Source organism: Paramormyrops kingsleyae, chromosome 20 (genome assembly GCF_048594095.1).
Source record: "Paramormyrops kingsleyae isolate MSU_618 chromosome 20, PKINGS_0.4, whole genome shotgun sequence".
Lineage (NCBI taxonomy): Eukaryota > Metazoa > Chordata > Actinopteri > Osteoglossiformes > Mormyridae > Paramormyrops > Paramormyrops kingsleyae.
Genome location: NC_132816.1, coordinates 4,767,391 through 4,776,604, shown reverse-complemented (window position 1 = coordinate 4,776,604; position 9,214 = coordinate 4,767,391). Strand labels below are relative to the sequence as shown.

At 46.1% G+C, this 9,214-nt stretch overlaps 1 protein-coding gene across 4 annotated transcripts in view; it reads right to left on the bottom strand.

Moving 5' to 3' along the window:
* Positions 1 to 1,704: 1,704 nt before the first annotated feature.
* Positions 1,705 to 9,214, bottom strand: part of ggps1 (geranylgeranyl diphosphate synthase 1) — a 33,263-nt gene continuing 25,753 nt past the window's right edge. For all 4 annotated transcript variants that reach the window (XM_023836267.2, XM_023836268.2, XM_023836269.2 and 1 more), the window contains exon 4: positions 1,705 to 2,979. In XM_023836267.2, the coding sequence (XP_023692035.1) occupies positions 2,227 to 2,979 (753 nt within the window). In that variant the 3' untranslated portion in view covers positions 1,705 to 2,226. The remainder of the gene's footprint in view (positions 2,980 to 9,214) is intronic.

The window sequence follows — 9,214 nt, the reverse complement described above, 5'->3', positions numbered from 1 at the left end:
CTGGCTGAAATACCTCACCTTAGCACACAGGAGCGCGATAGCAGAGATCCTCGCGCTAAATAACCATCGTGCGTCATACACCTGGGAGATAATGGTAGCAAGTGAGGAGAATTAATCTTCGTATAAACACCTAGCGCTGTGAGGTATGAGGAGAACTGCTTTATGAACACAAGGCAGTACCACTGTTATTCTAATATGCTAGGAGTACAGGCTACAGGAATATGCAAAATATCATTAGCACATTAACATCGGGTAATATTTATACAACTCCAGTAATTAGCGCGCATCACTGGATGCTACAGCTATCAAACTGTTAGCGGTCTATTAAGATAGCACATGTTTGATTTTTTTTTTTTTTAAATAGCACAGGTTACTTGCCCCCCCTCCCCCCCTTTCCGTCATGCCTTAACAAATAAATTATTAACCGTCTGGCAAGAGATCCACCTGTGCAGTAAGGGAACATTTAAAATCAATAAGCCCACACAATTAAATTATCTACATGGAAATCTGGAGAAGCTTTATATGTCTAACAATATAAATAATGAGAAGATCAATAGTGTTATAAAAGCGTAATGGAACATCTTAGTTACACGTTAACCGGGTACAGGCATCTTTATAAGGAGCTCCAGTAGGAATCCACATAACTGATTTTACACTGCAGATGTTTTTCGGGGTCATGCTGAGAGGGGCTGTGTCCCCCCCCCCCCCCCCCAATCCCATTAGAAGTAGTGGGACTTCAAATGAACACGATGGCCCTTTGAAGCCAGAGCAGCCGTCACCCCCGACGGATTCCTACATTTTTACTCACATGTCAGCCGATATACCCGTAATTCCCCGTCAACTCAACCGAGCACAGACAGGATATTAAGACGGCACGGGGATGTCAGTTTTCGTTTCCGATTTATTCTTAGTCAGTTCCAATCCGTAACCAGGATAAATTAATGCATCTATCCTAAATGTTAAAATGTACAGTTATTTAAACAAAGGGTAACACGCAATCTTTTCTGCATACATAACTCCTGTGATGTTTCTGCTAAGCTGTATTGTGTTATAATATTCTCATAGTCATTAGTATAATCAATTCAGTACCCCCCCCCCCCCCCCCCCCGGAAATAATGTGTTTACTCCAGCGCTGTTACATTGAAACCTTTGCAGTCAAACGTGGAAGGAAATGTTCTACCGTCAAGCTCACCGGGTACATGATGGTTTCCCAAAAGCGCACATGCTGCATAAGCGTAGATTTCCTAATGACCGGCAGCTAAAGGTGCGGAACCGCTCCCGGGACTGGGGAACGATCCTTTCAGCCGGAGCCAGCTGGCGGAAACGACATCAAAAACAACAGGGCAAGCAGGCCACGGGTGGCACGGAAAAGGACCGATTCCTTCAAGTGTGTCAGTTCTCCGCAATTAACACACGGTCCCTTCAAGAAAGTCCAGTGAGCGCTTGGAGTTCACGATATAAACCGCACTCTAGTTTTTTTTTTTTTTCATTTCTCACGAATGAATAAGTGTTTTAAAACGTTTTAGTAAAAGCCACAACCATTACCCCCCCCCCCCATTCATATTCTCAAAAATCACGCAAAGCATTGGTCAAACGCGCGTCTTACCTTGCAGACAGACTGCAATAACACAATGCCTCACCCGTCCTTGTTGCAATCCTCTATATCCCAGTACAAAAATCATAAGATGGAAAGAGTTTGCGATGTAAAATATAATGCTGGATTTTAATAATACAGTAATAATGATGACAAGAAAGCCTGAGGCAAGTTCACACAATGATATAATTAATACTCCAACCATGTAAGAACAAGCAAACTTAATGCCCTTCCATTACACACTGTAGGTCCAAAAGCACAATTACATACAACTGTGTGCTTGCTTTTAGATAAAATAATCTCCTGCAGGCCAGTATAAAAGTAGTGAGGTTCACTTTACTGTATCTGTCAGAGCAATTTGTATATATTTAACCTATGAGACCGAATACAAAAAAATGCATCTCAAGAACAACACAGCACAACTAAAATAGCTAAATATTTTATTTTGATAAAAAAAGTAAGGCTTTATTGTGTATGTCCTTTAACACCATAAATGGTAGAAAATGGCTGGATGATGATCCCTGACACAATATTCTGGGAAGCATTTGAGCAGTGGAACCATTGCAGAGTTCGGGAATCAGCAGGGTGAGGTGGTGTTTAGTGAGGGCTGGGAGATTGCCCCCCCCCACCACTCAATCCTTGTATAACAGGCTGAGCTGCTCCACCAGGCTCTCCAGTTCCGGGTTACCCCCCATCTCCCGGATCAGCCTGTAGGCCTCGTCCTCCAGCTCCTTGAGAGTCTCCCGTGTGTAGGCGAAGGAGCCCACCTTCTCCAGGTAGTCCACGCAGTAGCGCTTGACGTCCACGTTCTCGGTGCGTTGTCGCAGGATGTTCTGCACCTGCGTGCTGTCCGGCTGCGACCAGATGGCGTGGATAGTGGGGAAGGAGAACTTGCCCTCGGTGAGGTCCTCACAGAAGCTTTTGTTCTCGCTGTACTCCTTGGACTTCAGGTTGGCGTAGTCATCGCGGATCTGGAAGAAGAGGCCTAGAATGTCAAGCAGCGGCTTCAGGTCCCGCTTGCAATTGGAGAAGAGCTGCATGAGGCCCACAGCCAGGCCGAAGAGGCCGCCCGTCTTCTTCAGCACCATGCTGCGGTACTCCTGCTCGCTGGGGCATGTGTAGGTGTCCCGCCAGTGGATGTCCAGGCCCTGGCCGCGGTGCAGCTCCAGCAGCTGCCGGGTGAAGACATTCACGGCCTCCGGGTGCTGCAGGGTCAGTACCTTTTCCAGGCCCAGGAAGTATACGTAGTTGGCCGAGTTGATGACCGAGGCCACTCCGTAGATGCTGTGGGCTACGGGGAAGCCACGTCTCAGCTTGGAGCTGTCCTCGATGTCGTCGATCAGCAGGCTGGCATTATGGAGCATCTCTGTTACCTCGATGATCACCTGCGGACAGAGAGGGGCACACAACGTCAGACCATGGAAGAGCGTGAGACTTCCTGCTTCACTACATGTTATAGTATCTCTCCTAGTATGAGAGAAACTGAGGAACCGTAACAAAATTCCAATGGGCAGGAAACTCGGTCGACAACAACAAGTCACCATGCACAACCAGACCTGCTCAGTACTGCTGCTGGCGCCCCCTAGTGTCGCCAGCAGGTGTGTCACCTGCCATGTGTTTCTCGCGTCACATCACTTCTGTCGGGGAGGAGGCAGAGGCTGAGGTCAGTGCGGTGTCCTTTCATCTGGGTGGTACTGCGAGCAGATGGCGCCGGTGAGACGCGGGGCCCCGGGACACCGTGAGCCGCGAGATTAATGAACGGTGACATAGAGAGGAGCGTGGGGACGTGGCCACACCTGACCGGACGCTGCACACGGCCCGTGGATGGCAGCCAGCGAATGATCCCATCCATGCACCCGCCCCGCCCAATCCCGGAAGGACCGGCCCTCGTCCCACAGGCAGCCCGCCTCCTCGGACCTCGGGACCCTGGTTCTCTGAGGTCGTGGACCCCACGAGGCAAACACAGATGAGCATGGGGGCTATGGTAGCGGCACAAGCAGCCAGAGGCGGGATTCAGACACCTGATACATGCACCCCCTTATGCACACACCCACCCACATGCTCTGCTCAGGGTGACTGTCCACATCGCTCGCAAAAATCACCACCATGTCATGTTACGAAACTGGTCTCCTGTCCAGTGGGACATTAATAATAAACCCTGGGCTGGTTACTGGGTTCTCCTACTGTGAACCTACATGAGTAAGAAGCATAAACACACCCACACACACACACAGGCTTGTAATTATATCTTTGTGGGGACTCTCCATTCATTTCTATGGGGAAAACTCTAATCCCAGCAATGACAACCTTAACCCCTAACCAGCCCTAATCTTAACAATAAGTAACCAAACAAAATTTGAGAGTTGTGGCATTTTAAATTTTTTGATTTCATTTACAATAGCATTTACTTTATAAAATTGAGTTTCCCTTTGTGGGGACAGAAAAAATGGTCCCCACAACATCAAACTAACAGGTTTTTATCATATTGTGGGGACACTCGGTCCCCAAAATGTAATACATGCATGATCCACACACAACAGGAGGAAAGCAAAACTAAAATTCATTCATTCACTCTCGATCTACACATTAAAATATAAAAGGAGCTGGCTGTTACATAAAGATTAAAACAATGGCAGCGTTCCCATGGTGACCTGTGATCCCTGTATCACAGCACTTGCAGGAACTGAGCAAACGCTCTAGGTGACTGAATCCATGACCCTCTGGAGCTCCTGTTTTTCTTTGGTAATTGTTACACTGAAGCCCCTTTCTGCTTTCAATGGAGACGACAAGCCTACAAAGCATCGCCCCTTTCATCATCATCCCCTCTAGGTGCACGGCATGCTGGGAATCGGGTCTGACCACGTCTGTAGCCGTGCCCTCTGTCCATCTGGAGACTATACTTTAGCTTTAGCTTTTAGTGTGGAATAGCTAAAGGTGTATGCATATGATTGCCCGTGACGGACTGCAACCCAAACTAAACAAAAACTAAAAAAACAAAAAAAATAACAAAAACAAATGGTGGATGAGAATTTGCAGTTACCCCACCTGCAAGGACCGACATGAAGGCCATGGCCAGGTATTGCCCCCCCCCCCCGAAAACAGCTGCAAGTTTTACTGCAGGACGTTTCAGTCCTTGCACGTGCGTCAATGATGGGGGGGAGGGGAGGAATGTATCTGTGAGGAATGATCACACCTTGCAAGGGTGTAAAGGCTTTTGAGGGCCCAGGGAAGAGGGTCCGAGACACTCCAGAGTGTCTGTGCTCTTCTGATTATTTACTTGAGCCCTCCCTGAGCAGTATAAATATTTCTTTGTCAGATCCCTTCTTCATAAGCTGAAATATATCCCAAAAATTCTAGCTGAGCTTAGGAAAGAAAACCAACAACAAGAGAGGCATCAAACTGCATTTTCTGCAGTTTTATTTGAGTGAATTCAGAGGGAAAAAAAAAAAATGGGAGCAGAAAATAAACAGCGAGCTGAAGCTAAAACGGCCCAAATCTCCAAAGGCCTTTGAAAGCAGGTGTTTCTCTTGCTCACAAAGTTTTTAGTACCTTCACTCCTGTTATACAAGCCAGCAGCATGACAGAAGGCATAAGCGCCCATAAGAAGTCCAGGCACAATCTGGTAAAGGATCCCATCCAGTACTGAGCCACGCATATCCCGACTGGCCATGGAATCTGACAGCCGAGGGGGCTCCGCCTCAGCCAATCAGCTGTCCCAAGCCATGAGAAGGCGGAGTCATCACTGGAGCAATTGGAGGTTAAGGGCCATGTTGAGGGGCCCAACAGTGACATCATTCTTCTGGTGCTGGAACGTTAACGGTCAACCTTCTGATCACAGTCCGAACCCGCTGAGCCACCCCCCGATTTGATGATCAGTGACCTGGATGGGCGGCAGATGTGAGAATCTTCTTGACATGGTGCTGGTTGGGGGTGGAGAGGGGGGGGTTACAGGTTCCAGCCGCTGGCGAGGCAGCAGCCCCCAGACAGCGAGAGTGCGGCTCACGTGACAGGTTCGGGGAGAGTTTACAGTCACTCACTGCTGGGGGGGGTGTGGGGTCCACAGGGGGCAAAATCACAAGCCTTAAATGAGGTCTCTCATTGCGAGGTAATCTCAGCCACAGGGTCTCAGGGATACCCAGCATGCACTTCTGCCATCCAACCACTTTCATGTTGCTATAGGAAGTGTAGACAATCTGCAGTGTGAAATCATTACTGATTGAAAAACATGCAATGCACAGGTAACATAAGCAGCAGGAGATGAGGTCTAAGGCCAGCATGATCACAGTCCACCCCCAGGAATGAGGTTTCAAACACACCTCCAGTCAGTTACTGTGTGTCGGCACTATTTGGCCAGTAAATCAAGGAATAATTGAGGGTACGGCGTAACCCCACCCAGCGTGGCTGATCAAAGAGCCACTCTTCACTGTGAGCTGACAGGTTTACGGTCAGAGAACAAGGCCCAACAAGGCATAATGTCCCGTCAGGGCGGCTGGTCAGAAAACAGGCGTCAGCATCAAAACCGACACGCTACACAGAATGCAGCTTCCAGGGGACAGACACCCCCCATAGAATGCCAAAAGACCATCCTGCTGAGCCATATTGCTCCTTAGGGCAGTAACTAGTGACGTGCTGGTACAACAATGTCTGGCCTGCGCTGAACCTCCACTTCCAGCAGGGGGCAGTGTTTACTGGATTCCACTAACAGACTGATTAGTCAGTGAGTGATCTATCCAGAGGATCACATCTAGGTCCCTGTCTCAGCATCAAATATTCTCTCCTCCATCGCATTTCTGCACAGCGCCCTCTGGAGGCCAGGAACCACCCCCACCCCCACAATCTTCTCAGGATGCAGCAGACTGAATTTCGGCCAAAAAAATCCAGAGAACAAAAAGTCACCGATTCGTCCTCACAGTGCTCTTCCAATAAATTCCACCGGGGGGGCCTCTTGAGTTACCTGTACGAAAAGGCATCTGGCAGATAGTACCAGATAAAAGGTTGCTTAACTGATCTCAGAACAGACAGGCCTTTAAAAGGGACACGGTGACATTGTGTCACAGAGCTGGTGTTAGGAATTAGAGCTTAGATCGGGCCCAAAAAATTAAACCCGACCCTACCCGAGCCCGTGCACCTTGTGTCCGAGCCCGACCCGGTCCGACACATTAACTGTAATTATGAGCCCGAGCCCGATTTAAACCCGACTATTTTTTAATACGTGAGCCGTTGTAACAGACGTTCTCAACTACAATTCTAAGTTGTTTGAACTACAGAAATTAGTTTAGATTTATCTTAATAAAAAATGCAACAAGGACGAAGCATGTAAACTGCATTGTTTGTTTATTCAGAATGGATTTTTGAGACGTTTAGAAGAAAAGCACGTTTTCACTTATCCAGTTCGCTTGCTGCTGGAACCAGTTTGTGTGCTCGGCATCGAACTTTAAGTAAAGGGTTAAGAAAAAGGTTAAATCCTTCCGTAAGCAGCCAACGAGGTATGTGTTAATTAAGTTTTAGTTAAGTTTGTTGTATTTAGCCATGTAAATGTAAATGCTAACTGAGGTTCGTGTTAACTGTATATGAATTCTCTAAGCTGTCTTTATTGTTATTTATGTTTATATTTCATTTGAATTTCAATGTTTGTTAGCTAATATTGTAAGTAAATGTGCTTGATTTTGTGTTTCCGTATCTGTATTTAGTTCTCACGTCTGCCATGATGGTGATAATAACGAAGCCACTGTCTTTCGAATAAACCGTCGGCTCAGTTAAATGCAAAGGACTCTTGTGCTCGTGTCTTACGGGAGGGAGCTACATTTATAATTATGGCATAGCTCTCCACCCAATTAGGCTAATTAAGTAATGATTTAAAAAAAAAAAAACCACACACAAATGCTTGATCATGGCCCCGCCCAGCCCGGCCCGGCCCGGCCCGAAGATAGTGGCAGGAAATATCGGCCCGACCCGGCCCACGGGTCGGGTTGGGTCGGGTCTGGGCTCGGGCTCGGGCAGAGAATCTAAACTCTATTAGGAATCTCCACCCCGCAATGCTCGCCTTTTGTGCCCTGTTGCTTTCTGGCACACGTCTCTAATTTGGGTATTGTGATCTTATTTAATGCACCCTGGTTTCTTCTATCATCTGCAGGTCACCCTCTTCATCACTGGCCTCCAAAATTTTGACTGAGCTACATTCGTCATTTATCTCTACTATGCTTCCACAGTCTATGTTGACTGGCGTTTCCAAATTGCCCAGTAATGGACTGGTATGGCATCCAGTGTCCGCTGCCCCAGAACAACCTCAGGCTCAGTGTGACCAAGGTTGAAACTAAGTGTTATTTTAAGGTGGGGGCCTAAGAGGGGCCATACAGAGGGGCCAACATTATCATTAGCCAATGATACGTTTTCAATCAGTGATTGACAGAAGATTCAATAGGTCAGCTGTCTTGTTTACAGTCACTGGCTGTGCATGGACAATACATTCAGATAAAAACACGTTGTGCATTGTCCTCCATAGCTTAATGCCTACTCGTCCTGTCTGTATCAGGAACGTCACCAGGATTGAAAGACAAGGGGTGGGGATTAGCCGCCAGGGTCGTAGGAAGGAATTAGAGGGCTGGAAATTTTTCACCAAACCTAAACAGGCTTCTTTAATTTTATTATCTCATGTACAGCAATTATGCTGTTATCTGGCTCATTTTATTTCACTGGCTTCTCTGGAAGATTCCCTGCCTTTGGTTTCCTTAGTCTTTAGGATGTCTACCTTTTTTTTTTTTTTAATTACAGTCTAAATGAGTCCATGAGTTATTTTTTTAACAGCCTACATGATGGGGTTGTGTTCATTAAAAACATGCTAGCAAATATATCTAACAATGCATTTAATAATTTTAAATGTGAAACATAATATCTAAAGATATGTAGTTTCACAGCTCCTCTTTCTTCTTGCTTGCTGCTCTAAATTAGTTTTAAAATAGCAAACAACGTCACTTTCCTTTCACTTAAGAAAACATAAGTAAAGTTAAGCAATTAACAGTTATTGACACCAACTCACAATCTCTGACAATGAAATTATCTGGCCGCTGCTTTCTGTTGAACTGCGAATAAACGTTGCTACTCGCTAACAAGCAGCGACATGTAGCTTTCGCCTGGGTCCTAATACCTATAGCAGTATATAAATTTACTTAAATAATGGTAGCTAGACTTACAGTATTATTTTCTTGCTTCTATTTGTTAAGTGCATACCTGCACTAAGTGATATCCTGTATGAAATGTATGGATATATAATTTAAAAATAGTATGATAATTACTATATTTTTAGGGGGGGCTTGGGATCGTTTTGGGGGGGCTGAAGCCCACCCTAAACAGGCCTAATGATGCCCATGGTCTGTATCATTTAGGTTTATACTTAATTGCCACTACTTAATAGTCCATTAATTCTATGTTATGTACTTTACACAGACACAGTACCATCATTATTAATAATGCAAAAGTACTGAATGGGAATACAAAACGATTTAAAAAAATATTATCCCACCCTGACCTCTTAGAGGCTGCGTATGAATGTGACTTTGTACGGGCTGTTGTCACAGGTATTCAAATAAATCGCGTGATATTTGAAATTTGTTTGAACTTCAT